At 36.4% G+C, this 22,524-nt stretch overlaps 1 protein-coding gene across 1 annotated transcript in view; it reads right to left on the bottom strand.

The window, feature by feature from the left end:
* Window positions 1–1,819: 1,819 nt before the first annotated feature.
* The window catches only part of ZDHHC15 (zDHHC palmitoyltransferase 15), a 191,191-nt gene continuing 170,486 nt past the window's right edge, over window positions 1,820–22,524 (bottom strand). Inside the window, exons 11-12 of the mRNA XM_081793314.1 lie at window positions 15,650–15,724; window positions 1,820–2,576 (exon numbers count right to left, since the gene is read on the bottom strand). Coding sequence (XP_081649440.1) covers window positions 15,678–15,724 — 47 coding nt within the window. The 3' untranslated portion in view covers window positions 1,820–2,576; window positions 15,650–15,677. The remainder of the gene's footprint in view (window positions 2,577–15,649; window positions 15,725–22,524) is intronic.

Below are 22,524 nucleotides of genomic sequence, written 5' to 3'. Positions count from 1 at the left end.
GTATTCTAAACTCTGCAAGAACAAGTCAGCAATGAGAGCATGGAAGAAAGAATGGAGCACACTGGTTAGGTTAGTTATGGTTCAAGTTTTCATCCCAGTCCTTCAATGAAAGACTTATATAAGAGCACTAGGGAGTTACATAGCACCTTTAGCAGTTTTAGGATCCTAATAATGAGTATCTTAATTTTGCAAATGTGGAATATGGGTACCAAAAAATTGGGGAATGAGATCCCACAGAGGTTATTTGACAGGACCTCAAGGAAAACAAGCAACAGAGCCAGAACAAGATATACTAATTATTAGGTTAATCTCTCTGTCAATCAATAGTCAATCAATGAGGGGGGAGTGCCTATGTACAGTAGGCAATACTCAATGATCTATGGATAGGGGTATTATTAGAGTCTATAAGCTAGTGGAATAAAGGTGCTGAGATAGGAATAGGGTTTATTTTTCCAAGCCCCCCTACTTAAAACTCTGATTTATTTGGCCCTTTGAAGATGGTTTAAGTCAGCTTTGCATTATAGCTCTCCTGAGCTTTACTCTTCCAGTATTTCCCTATAATTTCTTGATACTATCTTTTATGACCTGATTTCTATCAGTGCCAAACTCTGATACACTCTATGCATCAAAGAAATGGTCGATTCTTTCCTGACTTTGAATCATAGTGAGAAGCTACCCTGCCTAAACCTTAGCAGAAGATGATGGGAAAGAGAGAGACCTCTTCGAAGCTCACTGACTGTGGAGTAAATAATGGCCTATCTTTAGGGAAAGGTGCATTACTATATCAATAAAAGGCAAGGTTTGTCCATCATAAGACCATGTGAATGGCCAAATAAACTTTCAAGAAAAACCTAAACAAGAGAGTGTTTTGGGGAAGAAAGGGGGAAAAAGCTTCCCATACATGAGGTCATTGTGAAACCTAGTGTGTATAGTCTTCTAGGTTGCTTCTTAGCATCTGAGTTTGAGAAACATTCCCTGGCCCTAATAGATTTTGTCACATATAGTATTCTTTCAAATGAAACGCTGGCCACAATCCATTTAATTTATGCTAAAAGTCTTACTTCGACCAAAATTACCTAGAGGATCTAAATGAACAAGTTTTTTGTTTAAGTAGCTGAATTGCTCACCTTCTCACCTCCACTGGAGTTTGAACACCAAATAGTTTGTAGTAGGCAAATTTTCTTTTACTCAAAAAGGTTTTAGGGGGCATAATTTAGTAAACCTAATGTCCTTATAGGAGCTTAACTCCTTGGTATCTGTAAGATGCCTCTAATTCCCACTAATCTCTGCAAGAGTTGGGACTTCTGTTGTCAGCAGCTGGGCACAAGAACACAGGCTGAGAAATGAAAACCATCAATGTTCTTAGGAATTATTATAAAGAAGCAGCATTGGTGTTCATACTCATTGATTTGGGCACTAGGACTAAAAGAAAGGTTGATTATAAATAAATGGGAAAATGAATGTAAACTATCTTAATGGCTGAGCTACCACTGAAGCTACAAAAAGGAAAAAAAAGAAAAAGAAAGTATTGGCATATTACTACGGGTTATCATTGTCTGTACACTAACCCCTGCTGTGAAAACAAAGATCTTTAGTGCTAATCCTTAGGCTAATTTCAACTTTGAAGCTTTACCTTATGAACAGTTTTGTAATTAAACCTGAAAATTATCTTTAAGCCCCTAACAAAACCTATGGTCCATAACTTAGGGTTATGGTTTTTCTTTCATCATAAGAACAATTAATATAGGCAAAAAAAGCTAGGTATCAGAGAAAATAATAAAAGTAACTGGAGAATTTTACCAAAGCCTGACATTAAAAGTCCTTAAAACACTTATGTTTATTTAATAAAGTGGAGATCTGATCTTCTCTATTAGTTGTGGTGCTTTCAGGAACATTACACATTTATGACAGAGAACAGGCTTTGCATTGTTCAATTCCCAATTGAGGACCTTGATTATGGGGTGTTGAATCTGCCTCTTGAATTTTACATGCCTGATATAGGGATGGTTTTCACAGCCCAGCAAATATTTAAATTGCTATTTAGGGAAAAACACAGAGTTGAATAAAAACCTTGGATTTTTTAACCTTGATTTTCATAACACACAGCAGAATTTTGTGTAAATATGCTGCACATATGCATGCTTATAAATGCACAGGCACACAAGCAGCAAACATATCTGATTCCCCTCAATACCACAAAGACCCTATAAAGATAATTAACAGTCTTTCCAGGGGAGTGAAAGACTCCATTGAAGTCTTTTGAATTCCTCTTTACCCGACAAGAGAAATAACAAGAGTCTCTGGGAAGGTATATATGTTACATTCAGGTTTTTACAGATTGGGGAGGGGAAATGAAGAAAGAGAGGAAGACTGTCTTGAATTAATTGCTACCAGATCAATGGGTTCAGTTAGTAAATTAAATAGCTTGTAAAGTTCTGAAACATCTATCTGCACAGCAAATATTTGATGGAATGCTTTTAAATTGTGAAGCTTTCAATCCACAATGGTGACTTATTTTGAAGATTAAAATGGTTCCCAACATTGAATTCTGTAAGCCTCATGGGAGATGGAGGGTCCTGGGAATGAAAAAAAGAAATTCACAGGTGAGCTGAACAACTGTAAATATCTACATGGTAACATCCACTGAGAATATGCAATCATTAAAATTATGTTTATGAAGCATATGGGTCAGCACTGAAAAATGTTAAGTGAAAAGAGCAGGATGAAAAATCATATAATAATGTTATAATTATTTTTAACCCAAAAGTTGTACCTGGAACAAAAGACTGAGAAAATACACTAGATTGTTCAAAGTGGTGGGTTCATGGGTAATTTATTTTTATTTTCATTACTTTCTACTTGTATTTTCCACATTTTCTCAAGTAAATATATAACTGATAACACAAAAATGTTTATTTTTTGAAATTCACATGAAAATAAGCTTTGAAAGTGGACAATTCTGAATCTGAATTCTAGCTTTGAAACTCGTTATCTCTGTGACTCTGGACAAATAACATAAATGGACCTTAGTTTCTTCATCTGTAAAATCAACACAATAAAATCCACCTAACAAAGTCTGGCATATAGTAGGCACTGAAGTAGCTATTATTAGTATAAGGTTCCTGAAGTAGCTATTATTAGTATAAGATTTCTGGAAAACAAGCCATATATTTTAAGAGTTTTAAAATTATGTTCATACCAGTAGTTTTGCTTCTAAGATTCCAGCCTAAGAAAATGATTATAAATGAGAAAAAAGATTAACGTTCAATGAAATATTGATGGCCTTATTCATAATAGTGAAAAATTAGATAAAATCTTAATGTTGGAAAGCATAAAATTGATTAAATAAATAACTTGATATAATGGGAAGTTACTTTTGACATTAATGAAAAACGAAGAATTCAAAACTGACAGTATGATCTCAATGTTTAAAAAATTCATTCGTAGAAAATATTGCAAGGGATACAACAAAATGTTAACATGACATCTTTAGGTGGTGGAATTATAGGTGATTTTAATTTTCTTCATAGTTTTTTCTCTTTTTGTTGTAAATATGTTTAATAAACTTTTTTTAATGTTTATTTTTGAGAGACAGAGTGTTTTCGGGGGAGGAGCAGAGAGAGAAGGGAACACAGAACCTGAAGCAGGCTCCAGGCTCCAAGCTGTCAACACAGAGCCCCAGGCGGGGCTGGAACTCACGAACCGTGACATCCTGACCTAAGCCGAAGTTGGAAGCTTAACTGACTAAGCTACCCAGGCACCCATAAAATTAATTCTAATGCGTTTTTAATATAAAAGCAATTCATATTCATCATAGAATAATTGGAAAATATAGAAAATAAAGAAAAACAAGGACCTATAATCTCAGAGCCTGTTTTTCATTCTCCCTCCTTATCATTCATTCTACAGATATTTATTGAATACTTAATATGTGTCAGGCACTGTTTTAGGGACTGGCACTAAAATGTGAACAAGACATAGTCCTTGCCCTCAAGGAGCTTACAATCTAGTGTGGAAGACAGACAAGTAAGTAGATTATTACAACACAGAATAAAAGTGTTCTCATAATGTTATTGTGGTAGCATCCAGAAGGGACATAGAACTTAGCTATGTAGGTCAGTGACATACCCTGAGTAAATGGTGTGGAAGCTGAAACCTGAAAAACAAATATTATATAGCCAGATGATGGAGACTGGAGTGGGGGAGGGGGGAGGCTGCTGAGAAAGCATTCCAATAATGGAAAACAGCAGGTGTGTGTTTGAGGGATTGAAAGTAGTAGAGTGTGGTTCAAGCATAGGGTGTGGGGATAAAACTAGTGGAAAGGAAACTTTGGAGTTGAAAATCATGGAAGGAACCTTGAGAGATGAACAGTGGCCAGATCATGGAAGGGTTTGTAAACTGTGTTAAGGAGTTCACACTGTGCTGAGGCCAATGAAAGAGTTATTACACAAAGTTTTTACATCATTCCAGTTGCAATATGGAGAATGGATTGGATGAGGGGCAAGACTGGAGGTGGGGAAACCAATTAAGAGGCTACTGCAGCAACACAGGTGACACATGATCTGGGGTCATGGTAATCAGGATAGAGGAAAATGCACAGCTTCCAGAAATATTTAGGAAACACAGTCAACATACCTTGGTGATTAATTGGATGTGGGTAGGAGATGGAGTGGGAACAAAACAGGAAATAGGTTTTTGGGTGGGTTAAGTTGAAAAGCACTTGGTTACTCAGGTCTGGAGTTCAGGAAAGAATCCTGGGTGAGAAACATAGTAATTATGTGTTTGTGAGTGTGTACATACAGTGTGTATATATGCATATATCTTTATATATCTATAGATATATAGATATTTTTTAACCTTGATTTTCACAACACTATGTGCCAGGCACTGTCTTAAGGACTGGCACTAAAATGTGAACAACACATAGTCCTTGCCCTCAAGCAGCTTACAATCTTGTGTGGGAGACACTATCTATCTATCTATAGATATATGTAATATACACACACTCTTTAGCGAGAGAATGGATAGATTTCCTAAGGAATGAGTAGATTAATGTGATGGTCAGAAAAAAAAATAACAAAGTTTGGGAAGATATTATTTTAAGAAGCAGACCTTTGGTGGTAGTGGGAAAGGAAAGAAGGTACAGGAAGTTTGAGAGAAGCATAACAGAAGTTTGGTTTTTTTTGCTTTATTTTTTAATTTTTAAATTTAAATAAAGTAAAATGAACTTTTGTTTGGTGTACTGTGAGCTTTTATACATGTGTAGAATCTTGTAACCACCATCTCAGATAGAATACAGCTGTTATATTCATATACAAATTTTGAGTGAACACAGGTTTCGTTATTCTAGAGGAAATATTCAAGAGTGGGATTACTGGGTCATATGGTAAAAGTATATTTAAATTTATAAGAAACTTTATAACAAACTGCCAAACTGTTTTCCAGAGTGCCTGAGCTATTGTGCATTCCCACCAGAAATGTATGAGAATTCCAATTGTTCTGCATTCTTGTCAATACTTAGAATTATCACCATTAAAAAAATTGTTTTACCTATTCCAGAATGAGTGTAAAGGAATCTCGTCATAATTTTAATTTGCATTTTCCTCATGGCTAGTGATATTGAGCATCTTTTCTTGTACTCATTTCCACTTTTTTTGGTGAAGCATCCATTCAAACCTTTTGCCCATTTTTATTGTGGTTGTTTTTTTTATCTTTGAGCTGGTAGAGCACTTTAGATATTCTGGATATAAGTCCTTTATCAGATGGATGTTTTGCAAATACTTTCTCCCAGCCAGTGGCTTATCTTTTTATTCTCTTAACAGTGTTCTTTTGAGAAAACATTTAAAATTTTGTTCAAGTATAATTTGTACATTTTTATTTTATGTGTTTTACTTTTGATGTCATATATAAGAACTTTGCCTAACTCAAAGTGACAAAGATTTTCTCCTATGTTCTAAGAGTTTTATAGTCTTACATCTGACATTAGGTATAGGATCTATTTTTGAGTTAATTTTTTATATGTTGTGAAGCATACATGTCGTAGTGATGTCCAGATGTTCTAGCACCATTTATTGAAAAACTGTATTTTCTCCAGTGAATTATGGTTACATATTTGTGTAAAAACCAATAGATCACCTTTATGTGGGTCTATCTCAGAATTTTACTTTTTATTTTGTTCCATTGGTTTATGGGTCTATCCTTTTGCCAATACCACATCATCTTGACTACTGTAGAATTATAGTATATCTTAAAATTGGACAAATTTTGTCTTCTGACTTTGATTTTATTTTTCAGAAAATTTTTGGCTATAGTAGTTCCCTTACTTTTCCATGTAAATTTTAGAATCAGCTTGTCTATATTTACAAAAATTCTTCTACATTTTTAATTGGGATTGCATTAAACCTGTCTACAAATTTGGGGACCACTGAAATCTTAACTATACTGAGTATTCTGACCCATGAGCATAGTATGTCTCTTCATTTATTTAGGACTTCTTTGGTCTTTTTCATCAGTATTTTGTAGGTTTCAGCATACAGATCTTGTATATTATTTGTTAGATTTACATCTAGCTCTTTAAGATTTGGAGTTATTGTAGGTGGTATTGTGTTTTTAATTTTGGTTTCCCAATTGTGCATTGCTAGTATATAGAAACACAACAGGTGTTTGTGTTGATCTTGTGTGTTGTAAACTTGCTAAACTCACTTATTTAGTTCTCAGAGTTTTTGTAGATTCTTTGAATTATCTATGTAGACAATCATGTCATGTGCAAATCAGGATAGTTTTATTTTTCTTTTCCAGAGTGGCCTTATATCTTTGTCTAGCCTTATTGCATGTGTTAGGACTTTCATTATGATACGGGATAGCAGTGATAAGAGAGACTGAATGAAGTTGTGGTTAATAAAGGAAAGAACTACTGGTAAGTAGGTAAGTAGTGATGATTTTTCAAGCAAGCTTAGGCTGGAGACCACAAATAATCTCAGTTGTGTTATTTGTAATAAGTTGCAATCAATATTTATAATCAGTTTTGTTATTTTTGTAGTAGTTCTCAGCAGCCTGACTATAGGAATTGAGAAGGCAGACAGATTGAATCTGGATTTTTTTTTTTTCTGGCTGAGGCAATGGAGATAGGGAGATAAGAATATTGGCAAGAAATACCATTTGCAACAACTTGGTTGGGCCTAGAGGGTATAATGCTAAGTGAAATAAGTCAGACAAGAAAGACAAATACCATATGATTTCACCATATGTGGAATTTAAGAAACAACAAAATGAACAAAGAAGATGAACAAAAAAACCCAGACTCTTAAATACAAAGAACAAATAAGTGGTTGCCAGAGGGAAGGTTGTCTTAATGAGCACAAATTATCTTAATGAACACTGAGTAATATATACAATTGTATCATACACCTGAAACTGTATAATACTGTACTTTAAATATACTTCAAAAAATATATTGGCAACAGAAAAGTTGAAGCTCTATCCAGTCAAAGCTAGATAGAGAAGGGAGTAACAATCTAAAATTTTAATTTTTACTTATGTTATATTTTCTTTCAGTGTTTTTCTACATACATAGATACATTTTAATACTGAAAAGTTTTAAATTAAAATTTAAAATGTCATTTTATAATGTTTTCGAGGTTCATCCATGTTGTAGCATCTATTCTTTTGGTTGCCAAATAGTATTCCATTGCATGGATATATCACATTTTATTACCTATTTATCAGCAGATAGACACTAGGGTTGTTTTCACTTTTTGGCCATTATGAATAGCTGCTGTGAACATTCATGTAGAAATTTTTGTGTGGACATATGCTTTCATTTCTCTTTGTTTTTATACAAGGACTGGAATTTCTGGGCCATATGGTATTTTTATGTTTAACATTTTGAAGAATTGTCAAACTGTTTTCCAAAGTGATTGACCCGTTTTATGTTTCAACCAGCAGTGTATGAGGGTTGAGATTTTTCTACATAAATGTCAACACTATTATCTGTCTTTTGGATCCTAGTGGATACTAAGTGCTGTATTGTGGTTTTGATTTGCATTCCTCTAATGGCTAGTGATGTTAAGCATCTTTTCATGTGCTTATTTCATGATTATTTACTTATGGAGAAATGTCTACTCAGATCCTTTATCATTTTTTTAAAAATTGATTTTTATTTATATTATAGAATTGTAAATGTTCTTTATAGATTCTGCATATAAGTATCTTATCAGATATTTGATTTGTAAATATTGTTTCACCTAAGGCCACATATATAATTCAATGAAATCATGAAATCTATAGAGACTGAAAGGTAGATTAGTGGTTACTTAGAAGGAGTGAAGGGATAGGGAGTGACTGCTACAGGGTATGGGGTTTCTATATATTCTAAATTAATTGAGGTGATGGTTGTGCAACTCTATGAATATCCTAAAAACCAGTGAATTGTACATTTAAAGTGGTCAAATTATATGGCATTGTGAATTATATCTCAATAAAGATGATAAAAAATGTACTCCATTGTGTATGAGAAAGGATGAAATATGGCCTTTTGTAGCAATGTGGATGGAACTGGAGAGTGTGATGCTAAGTGAAATAAGCCATACAGAGAAAGACAGATACCATATGGTTTCACTCTTATGTGGATCCTGAGAAACTTAACAGAAACCCATGGGGGAGGGGAAGGAAAAAAAAAAGAGGTTAGAGTGGGAGAGAGCCAAAGCATAAGAGACCGTTAAAATCTGAGAACAAACTGAGGGTTGGTTGATGGGGGGTGGGAGGGAGGGGAGGGTGGGTGATGGGTATTGAGGAGGGCACCTTTTGGGATGAGCACTGGGTGTTGTATGGAAACCAATTTGACAATAAACTTCATATATTGAAAAAATAAAAAAAAATGTACTTTTGGTATTCAACAGAGGAAGATGGTGGCGTAGGAGGACACTGGCTCACCCCGTCCTGCTGACCACTTAGATTCCACCCACATCTGCCTAGATAACCCAGAAAACTGCCAGAGACTAGCAAAATGGACTCTCTGGAGCAAGCATAGACAAGAGGCCCACGGAAGAGGGTAGGAAGGGTGGAGAGGCAGTGCACGCTACACGGACTGGTGGGAGGGAGCTGGGGTGGTGGAGGGGCAGCCAGCCCACCCGGCAAGGCAGAACCCCCGAGTATGGCTTGCAAAAGTGGAGGTGCCAGACGGAGTGTGTTCTGACAGCCAGAGGGACTTAACATCTGGAATGTTATAAGTCAACAGCACTGCTCCAAGAGTGGGAGGGCTAGAGGACAATGGGAGGGAGAGTTGTTGAGCCCTGGAGGACAGAGCTCAGCTTGGCAGGAAACAAAGGTGCTCTCAGCACCATCTCCCTCACCCATCCCCCAGCTAAAATCCCAAAGGGAACCAGTTCCCATCAGGGAACTTGCTTGCACTGTGCAAACACCCAACGCTGTGATTCTGTGGATCCATTGCTCCGATGGGTCTGCCTCCCTCTCCATGGCGCAGGGACCCTCCCGAAGCAGACCACTGAAGGTAAAGTGAGCTGAGTCTGCTCCTCCCGCCCCTGTGCACCTTGCGGATCCACCCCAGCTAATATGCCAGATCCCATTGAAGCAGCACCACAAGTATTCTACTTGCAAGTATTCTACTTGCAGTGTGCAAGTAGGCCAGACAGGGGCCACACCACTCCACAGTGAGTCCTGCCCCTGGGAGAGGGGAAGATAAGGTACACACCAGTCTGACTGTGGCCCCAGTGGTGGGCTTGGGGCAGACATCAGGTCTGACTGTGGACCGCCCACAAACACAAGTTACTCCAGACAGCACAGAGGAAGAGCCCTGCAGTTCCGCACCACTCCAGGGACTATCCGAAATGACAAAACAGAAGAATTCTCCTCAAAAGAAACTCCAGGAAGTAGCGACAGCTAATGAATTGATCAAAAATGATTTAAGCAATATAACAGAAAATGAATTTAAAATAATAGTTATAAAATTAATCGCTGGGCTTGAAAAAAGTATAGAGGACAGCAGAGAATCTATTAGTACAGAGATCAAGGGACTATGAAACAATCAGGAGGAGCTAAAAAAAATGCTATAAATGAGCTACAAAATAAATGGGGGCGACCACAGCTCAGACTGAAGAGGCAGAGGAGAGAATAGGTGAACTAGAAGATAAAATTATGGAAAAAGAGGAAGCTGAGAAAAAGAGAGATAGAAAATACAGGAGTATGAGGAGAGAATTAGAGAACTAAGTGACACAATTAAACGTAATAATATACGCATAATTGGGATTCCACAAGAGGAAGAGAGAGGGAAAGGTGCTGAAGGTATACTTGAAGAAATAGCTGAGAACTTCCCTGATCTGGGGAAGGAAAAAGGCATTGAAATCCAAGAGGCACAGAGAACTCCCTTCAGACGTAACTTGAATAAATCTTCTGCATGACATATCATAGTGAAACTGGCAAAATACAAGGATAAAGAGAAAATTCTGAAAGCAGCGAGGGATAAACACGCTCTAACATATAAAGGGAGACGGATAAGACTAGTGATAGATCTCTCTACTGAAACTTGGCAGGCCAGAAAGGAATGGCAGGAGATCTTCAATGTGATAAACAGAAAAATATGCAGCCGAGAATCCTTTATCCAGCAAGTCTGTCATTTAGAATAGAAGGAGAGATAAAGGTCTTCCCAAACAAACAAAAACTGAAGGAATTCATCACCATTAACCAGCCCTACAAGAGATCCTAAGGGAGATCCTGTGAAACAAAGTACCAGAGACATCACTACCAGCATGAAACCTACGGACATCACAATGACTCTAAACCCATATCTTTCTATAATAACACTGAATGTAAATGGACTAAATGCGCCAACCAAAAGACATAGGGTATAAGAATGTTTAAAAAAAAAACAAGACCCATCTACTTGCTGTCTACAAGAGACTCATTTTAGACCTGAGGACACCTTCAGATTGAGAGTGAGGGGATGGAGAACTATCTGTCATGCTACTGGAAGTCAAAAGAAAGCTGGAGTAGCCATACTTATATCAGACAAACTAGACTTTAAATTAAAGGCTGGAACAAGAGATGAAGAAGGGCATTATATAATAATTACAGGGTCTATCCATCAGGAAGAGCTAACAATTATAAATGTCTATGCACCGAATATGGGAGCCCCCAAATATATAAAACAATTACTCACAAACAGAAGCAACCTTATTGATAAGAATGTGGTAATTGCAGGGGACTTTAATACTCCACTTACAACAATGCATAGATCATCTAGACACAGGATCAATAAAGAAACAAGGGCCCTGAATGATACACTGGATCACATGGACTTGACAGATGTATTTAGAACTCTGCATCCCAAAGCAACAGAATATACTTTCTTCTCGAGTGCACATGGAACATTCTCCAAGATAGATCACATACTGGGTCACAAAACAGCAGTCCTAAGAGGAAAATACATTGCAATCCAGGCCTATCTCAAGAAACAAGAAAAATCCCAAATACAAAATCTAACAGCACACCTAAAGGAAATAGAAGCAGAGCAGCAAAGACACCCCAAACCCAGCAGAAGAAGAGAAATAATAAAGATCAGAGCAGAAATAAACAATATAGAATCTAAAAAACTGTACAGCAGATCAATGAAACCAAGAGTTGGTTTTTTGAAAAAATAAACACAATTGATAAACCTCTAGCAAGGCTTCTCAAAAAGAAAAGGGAGATGGCTCAAATAAATAAAATCATGAATGAAAATGGCATTATTATAACCAATCCCTCAGAAATACAAGCAATTATCAGGGAATACTATGAAAAATTATATGCCAACAAACTGGACAACCTGGAAGAAATGGACACCCTATTTCTTAATTGCTAACACCCACACACTTCCAAAACTCCCACAGGAAGAAATAGAAAGCTTGAACAGAGCCATAACCAGCGAAGAAATTGAATCAGTTATCAAAAATCTCCCAACAAATAAGAGTCCAGGACCAGATGGCTTCCCACGGGAATTCTACCAGACATTTGAAGCAGAGATAATACGTATCCTTCTCAAGCTGTTCCAAAAAATAGAAAGGGAGGGAAAACTTCCAGACTCATTGTATGAAGCCATCATTACTTTGATTCCTAAAGCAGAGACCCAGTAAAAAAAGAGAACTACAGGCCACTATCCCTGATGAATATGGATGCAAAAATTCTCAACAAGATACTAGCAAATCGAATTCAACAGCATATAAAAAGAATTATTCACCATGATCAAGTGGGATTCATTCCTGGGATGCAGGGCTGGTTCAACATTCGCAAATCATTCAATGTGATACATCACATTAATAAAAGAAAAGATAAGAACCATATGATCCTGTCAATCGATGCAGAAAAAGCATTTGACAAAATTCAGCATCCTTCTTAATAAAAACCCTTGAGAAAGTCGGGATAGAAGGAACATACTTAAACATCATAAAAGCCATTTCTGAAAAGCCCACAGCTAATATCATCCTCAATGGGGAAAAACTGAGAGCTTTCTCCCTGAGGTCAGGAACATGACAGGGATGTCCACTCTCACCGCTGTTGTTTCACATAGTGTTGGAAGTGCTAGCATCAGCAATCAGACAACAAAAGGAAATCAAAGGCATCAAGATTGGTAGAGATGAACCTAAGCTTTCACTTTTTGCAGATGACATGATATTAAACATGGAAAATCCAATAGACTCCACCAAAAGTCTGTTAGAACTGATACATGAATTCAGCAAAGTCGCATGATACAAAATCAATGTACAGAAATCAGTTGCATTCTTATACACTAATAATGAAGCAACAGAAAGACAAATAAAGAAACTGATCCCATTCACAATTGCACCAAGAAGCATAAAATGCCTAGGAATAAACCTAACTAAAGACGTAAAAGATCTGTATGCTGAAAACTATAGAAAGCTTATGAAGGAAATTGAAGAAGATATAAAGAAATGGAAAAACATTGCGTGCTCATGGATTAGAAGAATACATATTGTCAAAATGTCAATACTACCCAAAGCTATCTACACATTCAATGCAATCCCAATCAAAATTACACCAGCATTCTTCTCGAAGCTAGAACAAGAAATCCTAAAATTTGTATGGAACCACAAAAGGCCCCAAATAGCCAAAGTAATTTTGAAGAAGAAGACCAAAGCAGGAGGCATCACAATCCCAGACTTTAGCCTCTACTACAAAGCTGTCATCATCAAGACAGCATGGTATTGGCACAAAAACAGACACATAGACCAATGGAATGGAATAGGAACCCCAGAATTAGACCCACAAAAGTATGGCCAACTAATCTTTGACAAAGCAGGAAAGAATATCCACTGGAAAAAAGACAGTCTCTTTCACAAATGGTGCTGGGAGAACTAGACAGCAACATGCAGAAGAAAGAAACTAGACCACTTTCTTACACCATTCACAAAAACAAACTCAAAATGGATAAAGGACCTGAATGTGAGACAGGAAACCATCAAAATCCTAGAGGAGAAAGCAGGAAAAAAACTCTGTGACCTCAGCCGCAGCAATTTCTTACTTGACACATCTCCAATGGCAAGGAAATTAAAAGCAAAAATAAACTATTAGGACCTCATGAAGATAAAAAGCTTCTGCACAGGAAAGGAAACAATCAACAAAACTAAAAGTCAACTGACAGAATGGCAAAAGACATTTGCAAATGACATATCGGATAAAGGGCTAGTATCTAAAATCTATAAAGACTCACCAAACTCCACACCTGGAAAACAAATAATCCAGTGAAGAAATGGGCAGAAAACATGAATAGACACTTCTCTAAAGAAGACATCCAGATGGCCAACCAACACATGAAAAGATGCTCAACATCGCTCCTCATCAGGGAAATACAAATCAAAACCACACTCAGGTATCACCTCACGCCAGTCAGAGTGGCCAAAATGAACAAATCAGGAGACTAGATGCTGGAGAGGATGTGCAGAAACGGGAACCCTCTTGCACTGTTGGTGGGAATGCAAACTGGTGCAGTCGCTCTGGAAAACAGTGTGGAAGTTCCTCAAAAAATTAAAAATAGATCTACCCTATGACCCAGCAATAGCACTGCTAGGAATTTACCTAAGGGATACAGGAGTGCTGATGCATAGGGGCAATTGTACCGCAATGTTTATAGCAGCACTCTCAACAATAGCTAAATTATGGAAAGAGTCTAAATGTCCATCAAGTGACAAATGGATAAAGAAATTGTGGTTTACATACACAATGGAATACTATGTGGCCATGAGAAAGAATGAAATATGGCCTTTTGTAGCAACGTGGATGGAACTGGAGAGTGTGATGCTAAGTGAAATAAGCCATACAGAGAAAGACAGATACCATATGGTTTCACTCTTATGTGGATCCTGAGAAACTTAACAGAAACCCATGGGGGAGGGGAAGGAAAGAAAAAAAAAAAAGAGGTTAGAGTGGGAGAGAGCCAAAGCATAAGAGACTGTTAAAAACTGAGAACAACTGAGGGTAGATGGGGGCTAGGAGGGAGGGGAGGGTGGGTAATGGGTATTGAGGAGGGCACCTTTTGGGATGAGCACTGGGCGTTGTATGGAAACCAATTTGATAATAAATTTGATATTAAAAAATAAAAACAAAAAAACAAATGTAGTTTTAAAATTAAACTGCACTCATATAACTTTTTAACATAACTCTATTATTCTTCACAATTACTTTTCATGGCACAAACTATTTCATCATAATAATGTAGCAATTTATTTCACTAGTCCTCTATTGGTAGATATTTCGTTTTGTTTCCAATTTTCTGATATTATGATATCATAATGAATAGTTGTGCAGATCACTGATAATTTCATTAAAATACATTCCTAAAATTTGATTATCAGATATAATTGTATGAAAATTTTATGGTTTTTATGTATGTTGTTAAATTGCCATAAAAATGATATATGACTTTATAGTTACATCAGCAGCACATAAAAGTACTTGTTTCAACATGTCTTTACAAATACTGGGTACTATAATCATAAAAAGTGGCTGCTTTAGTTGACAAAAATTGATATTTTGTGGTATTTAATTTATATTTCTAGTAAAGCTGGACAATTTTTATGTTTAGTCTTCATTTTAACTTTTATTTGATGATTGCATTGTTTATCCATTTTCTAATGGTTGTATTTTCTTCCTTTCTTATTTGCAAGATTTTTGTAAGTTAAGGTTGTTAAATTTTGTGTGTTATATGTTTTGCAAATATTTCTACAAGTTTGTCTTTTCATTTTGAAGGAAATATTTAGAATCTGCTTTTTCTGTAAAAATTGTTGCAACAATTTTTTTAATCTACAAAAATTTGAGCCCAAATAAAAAATATGTTAGCATTTGTTAATTTTAAGTTGTAAATAAATGGGTATTTACTTTAACTTAAAAAAAATTGTGGAGATAGAGTGCTATGCACATGAATTTTGTGTAATGTCTACAGAAAGGGAGACACTTTATACGGGTTATTAGTCGAGCTTTATAAATTATATATAGAACTTCTACTTAATGTGAATAATACAAGAGTGAAGCATTTAACATCTTGTTCACCAGAGCAAGAACTTATTTCTTTTCTAGTACTGCTTGCAAGACTGCCTCTTAGCAGTCCAAGTAACACTCTATGTGCCTCCTTCAGAATACTGACCTGAGAGATGCAGGAAATATGTAAACTGCTATGTTTCTGTTTCCACAGCAAGAGATGATGAAACTTCTGGATAATCTGTAAGATTGAAAAGTGAAGGTGATCAAATGACCCTTTCTCTCGTATGGGTGAGTATTCATTCACCAGTATATTTCCCTTTTGTTTAATCCCCGGAGACAGCAGACATCTACCGATCTTTAAAGACTGGTGTGTTATACCACAGCATTTGTAACCAGTTGAGATATTCACATTCTAAAAGTAGTCAAGCTGATGTACAATAAAATAAGATTATTTTATTTATAAGCATTATCTGATCTATAATACTGGCAGGTATTTGACTTAGATAGCCGTGATGGCAACTCAACATCATCCAGTTTTAATGGGATGCTTTGAGTCTTGCTACTCACAAAATTACCCTATCTCGTGTTTTTACACTGTACATAATTGAAATAACTATTAAAGTACTTTCAGTGTTGCTGTGTTTCTAAAAAGGAATTGGGTATCTAGAAAATAAGAGGCTTTGGAATTAACAAGCAATGCCATTTATGGTACAGATATTTGTTTTTTTTTCCTAACCCGAGCATTTTGGGGGAGTAGAGTACACTCCGAATCAGCTTGCTTAATGTAATCACTTTCTTTATACTTTTTGCATAATAATGTACCTGGCAGTTTGAGATTTAAAAGTGTTGAAAGGGAGAAAGGAAAATGGCAGCAGAATAGGAGGACCCTAGGCATGTCATGTCGCATGAACACAACTAGATAACTAGCAAACCATCCTAAATACACCAGAAATAGAATTGAAGACTGACAGAACAACTACACAACTAAAGGGAGAGAAGGGGACACATGGAAGAAGGTAGGAAATAGGAAGACATGGTTCAGGGGGAGAAACAGATCATAGTTGCTACAGAGGAGAGGGAACCATGGTTGCGGAGAAGGGTGAGAGGGAGAAAAGCACACAGGGATATGCACAAAGAGAATGTTTCCCCAAAACCATTGACTTGGAAAAGGAGAGGGGCTGAATTTCATGAGTTCTTGCAAACAGCAGAGCTTAAACCTTCGTGGTTTAAAGGTCAGCAGTTTGGCCTAGGCAAAGCCCGGAGGGTACTGTGTTGCTTCTGGAGAGAAGGCAGGCAAACAACCCAGGGGCAGATACTATGGAAACAGTGATCTGAAGAATGGGGCATACAGGGGTAATATTATTCAATCTTCTAAGAGCACATCTCTGAGAGGCAGCATTCACAGAGATGCCTGTCCAGGAACAAAGGAACTGGCTGGCACCATTTCTCTCCCCCACCCCTCAGCATAAGTACAGAGCTACCTGCAGGAAACAGAGCAGTGCTGACATTGGCTGCCAACTTGCTTACACCAAGCCTCATACCCCTGCACAATGGTGGGACTGCACTTCTCAGTCACATTTGCCTCAATCCCAGCACAGCTGGCCCCTCACCCAGAAGACCACCACAAACCCCAACCCAGAATATATCTCCAGACCAGAGTTCTGCAGGGCATCAGTTTTGGTGGAGGTGGTGTCAGATCTCATTTCACAAGCAGACCAGAGCACACCTAGTTAAAACTCACCTCATTTAGGACAGGGACCAAATATTGCCCACTGCAGGCAAGGAGAGCCTCTACAGACGACTGGCCTGAAGGATAGAGCAGCCAAAACACAACAGTAGAGTGCATGAAGCACACACCAGAGACACTTCCTGAGCATCAGGGTCTGGGCACTACATGACCCCCTCATCATAAGGCCATTATATTCAGGACAAGGAGAAATAACTGGCTTTTATACACACAGATATAGGCAGAGACTGAGACAAAATAGAAGGACAGGGGAATATATCATAAATGAAAGAAGAAGATAAGGCCACAGCCAGAGATCTAAGTGACACAGATATAGGTAACATGCCTGCTGGAGAATTTAAAGCAATGATCATAAGAATACTCACTGGGCTTGAGAAAAGGATGAAGACATTAGGGAATCCATTACCACAGAGATAAAAGAATTAAAAACAATCAGAAATGAAGAATGCAATAAATAAGATCGGAAACAGGCTTAATGCAATGGAGAGCGGCCTACAAGAAGCAGAGAGTTACTCAGTGACCTAGAAGACAAAATAATGGAAAATAATGAAGCTGCACAAAAGGAAAAAGACTTATGCACCACAAGAATAGACTTAGAGAACTCAGTGACTCCATCAAATGTAAAAACACTGATATTATAGGAGTCCAAGAAGAAGGAGAGAAAAGAAGGCAGAAAATTTATTTGAGGAAATAATAGCTGAAAATTTCCCCAATTTGGAGAAGGAAACAGACATTGAGATATAGGAGGCACAGAGAACACCCATCCAAATCAACAATAACAAGTCAACACCATGACATATCATAATAAATTTTGCAAAATACAGTGATAAAAAAAATCTTAAAAGCAGCAAAGTCCTTAACTTACCAGAGAAAACCCATAAAGCTAACTGGAGATTTCTCAACAGAAACTTTGCAAGTCAAAAGGGACTGTCATAATACATTCGGAATGCTGAATGGGAGAAATCTGCTGCCAAGAATACTCTATTCAGCAAGGCTATCATTCAGAATAGAAGGAGAAAAAAAGAGTGTCCCAGAAAAACAAACACTAAAGGAGTTCATGACCACTAAACCAGACCTGCAAGAAATATTAAAGGGGTTCTATGAGTGGAAACGAAAGACCAAAAGTGACAAAGACAAGAAAGGATCAGAGATACTCTCTAGACACAATGATAAAACAAGTAATAAACTGCACTAATTACATATATATCGAAAATTGCTATGAATGTAAATGGACTAAACACTCCAATCAAAGGACATAGGTTGTCAGAATGGATAAAATACAAGAACTATCTATATGCTGCCTACAAGAGACTCATTTTAGACCTAAAGACACCTGCAGATGGAAAGTGAGAGGATGGAGAAAAATTTATCACACAAATTGCTGTCAAAAGAAAGCTGGAGGGATGCCTGGGTGGCTCAGTTGGTTGAGTGTCCAACTTTGGCTCTGGTCATGATCTCATGACTTGTGAGTTCAAGCCCCACATCGGGCTCTGGGCTGACAGCTCAGAGCCTGGAGTCTGCTTCACTTTCTGTGTCTCCCTCTCTATGCCCCTCCCCTGCTTGTGCTCTATCTCTCTCTCTCAAAACTAAACATTAAAAAAAAGAAAGCTGGAGAAGAAATACTTATATGAGACAAACTAGACATTAAAACAAAGACTGTAACAAGAAATGAAGAAGGGCACTATATAATCATAAACAAGACAATCCAACAAGATGATCCAAAAATTGTAAGTATTTATGCACCCAACATGAAAACACCCAAATATATAAAACGGTTAATAAAAAAAAAAAAGGAACTAATTCATAATAATACAATACGAGTAGAGGACTTTAACACCCCACTTACATTAATGGACAGAACATCTGTACAGAAAATAAACCAGAAACAATGGCTTTGAATGACACACTGGACCTGATGGACTTAACAGATATATTCAGAACGTTCCATCCTGAAACAACAGCATACACATTCTTTTCAAGCACACATAGGAAATTCTCCAGACTAGATCACATACTAGGTCATAAAGCAGGCCTCAACAAATACAAAAATATTGAAGTCATACCATGCAACTTCATGTAACTTTATTGACCACAATGCTATGAAAGTAGAAGTCAACCATAAGAAAGAATCAGGAAAGACCACAAATACATGTAGGTTAAACAGTATGCTACTTAGTAATTAATGGGTAAACCAGGAAATCAAAGAAGAAATTAAAAAATACATGGAAACAAAGGAAAATAAAACACCATGGTCCAAAACCTTTGTGACCGCAAAAGCAGGTATAAGAGGGAAGTATGCCTACCTCAAGAAGCAAGAAAAATCTCACATCAAAACCTAACCTACAAAACCTACACCTAAAGGAGCTAGAAAAAGAACAACAAAAGAAGGCTAAAGGCAGCAAGAGGAAGGAAATAATAAAGATTAGAGCAACAATAAATCATATAGCAACTAAGAAAACAACAGAATAGGTCGATAATACTAGGAGCTGGTTCTTTGAAAAAGTTAATAAAATTGATAAACACCTAGCCAGACTTATCAAAAAGAAAAAAAGACCCAAATAAATAAAATAAAAAATGAGAGAGGATGAAGACAACTAATATCACAGAAATCCAAATAATTACAACAGGACATTATGAAAAAATTTAGGTCAACAATTTGGACCGCCTGGAAGAAATACATAAATTTATAGAAACATACAAACTACCAAAATGTAAATAGGAAGAAATAGAAAACTTGAACAGACCAATAAACAGCAAAGAACTTGAATCAGTAACAAAAAACAAACAAAAACAAACAAAAAAAAACCCACAAAAAACGCAAAAAAAAAAAAAAAAAAAAACTGGAAACAAACCAAAGTGGAAGACCAGACTGCTTCATACGCAAATTTTACCAAACATTTAAAGAAGAGTTAATACCTATTCTTCTCAAACTGTTTTAAAAAATAGAAAAGGAAGGAAAACTTCCAAATTCATTCTATAAAGCCCACATTATCCTGATATCAAAACCAGATTGAGACACCACTAAAAAAAAAGAACTACATGCCAATATCCCTGATGAATACAGACGCAAAAATTCTCAATTAAATACTAGCAAACCAAATCCAACAATATTTTAAAAAATTATTCACCATGGTCAAGTGGGATTTGTTCCTGGGATGCAAGGGTGGTTCAATATTCTCAAATCAATCAACGTGATACACCACATTAACAAAATAAAGGATAAGAACCATATGATCATTGAATAGATGCAGAAAATGCATTTGACAAAATACAACATCCATTCATGATAAAAACCCTCCACAAAATAGATTTAGGGGGAACATACCTCAATATGATTAAGGCCATATACAAATACCCCACATCCAACATCATACTCAATGGGAAAAAACTGAGAACTTTATTTATATGGTTAGGAACAAGACAGGGATGTCCACTCTCACCACTAGTTTTTAATATAGTACTGTAAGTCATCACCACAGCAATCAGACAACAAAAAGGAATACTATGCATCTAAATAGGGAAGGAAGAAGTAAAATTTTCACTATTTGCAGATGACATGATACTATATATAGAAAACCCGAAAGACTCCTCAAAAAAAAAAAAAACTGCTCAGATTGATATGCGAATTTAGCAAAGTCACAGGATGCAAAATCAACATACAGAAATATGTTGCTTTTCTATACACCAATAATGAAAGAGAAATCAAGGAATCAATCCCATTTACAGTTGGGCCCCAAACTATATGATACCTAGGAATAAACGTAACCAAAGAGGTGAAAGATGTGTACTCTGAAGACTATAAAACACTGATGAAAGAAATTGAAGATGACACACACAAAAAAATGGAAAAACATTCCATGCTCATGGATCGGAAGAAAAATATTGTCAAAATGTTGATACTACCCAAAGCAAACTACACACTTAATAAAATTCCTATCAAAATTCCACCAACAAATTTCACAGCAAACAATCCTAAAATTTTTATGGAACTGCAAAGATCCCAAATAGCCAAAGCAACCTCAAAAACAAAAAGCAAACCTTGAGGCATAATAATTCCAGGCTTGAAGTTATATTGCAAAGGTGACCCAACAACAAAACAAAACAAAAACAAAAACAAAACAAAACACTCCCACAAAGCTGTAGTGATCCAAACAGTATAGTACTGTCACAAAAATAGGCATATATACCAATGGAACAGAATAGAAATCCCAGAAATGAACCCCCAACTGTATGGTTAATTAATATTTGAGAAAGCAGGAAAGAATATTTAATGGGAAAAGACAGTGTCTTCAACAAAGGGTGTTGGGAAAACTGGACTGCAACATGGAAAAGAATGAAACTGGATCACTTTCTTACACCAAACACAAAAATAAATTCAAAATGGATGAAGGACCTAAATTTGAGACCTGAAACCATAAAAATTCTATAAGAGAACACAGGTAGTAATGTCTTTGATATTGGCTGTAGCAACTTCTTTCTGGATATGTCTCTTGAGGCAAGGGAAACAAAAGTAAAAATAAACTATTAGGACTTCATCAAAAATAAAAAAAAAAAACACTTCTGCACAGTGAAGGAAACAGTCAACAAAACTAAAAGGCAACCTATGGAATGAGAAGATATTTGCAAATGACATACCTGATAAAGGGTTAGTACCCAAAATATATAAATAACTTATAAAACTCAACATCCAAAAAACAAATAATCCAATTAAAAAGTGGGCAGAAGACATGAATAGATATTTTTCCAAGGAAGACATCCACATGGACAACAGGTACATGAAAAGATGGTCAATATCACTGATCATCAGAGAAATGCAAATCAAAACTACAATGAGATACCACCTCACACCTGTCAGAATGGCTAAAATCAACAATACAAGAAAGGGAGTGTTGATGAAGATGTGGAGAAAGGGGAACCCTCTTGCACTATTGGTGGGAATGCAAACTGGTGCAACCACTCTGGAAAGCAGCATGGAGGATCCTCAAAAATTTAAAAATAGAACGACTCTGTGATCCAGCAATTGCACTCCTAGGTATTTACCCAGTGAATATAAAAACAGGAATTCAAAGGGATACATGAACTCCGAAGTTTATTGTATAATTATATACAATAGCTAAATTATGGAAATAGCCCAAGTATCCATCAATAGATGGATGGAGGAAGATTTTGTGGGGTGTGTATATCTATCTCTTTATATAGATATCTCTCTATCCATATATACACATATTCTTATATGTATGTATGTATGTATGTATGTATGTATCTACAAATATTAGGCATAAAAAAGAATG

This window comes from Panthera onca, chromosome X (genome assembly GCF_046562875.1).
Source record: "Panthera onca isolate mPanOnc1 chromosome X, mPanOnc1 haplotype 2, whole genome shotgun sequence".
In the NCBI taxonomy this organism is placed as follows: Eukaryota; Metazoa; Chordata; class Mammalia; order Carnivora; family Felidae; genus Panthera; species Panthera onca.
Note: the sequence above shows the minus strand (reverse complement) of the source record. Positions and strands in the feature narration are given on the sequence as shown.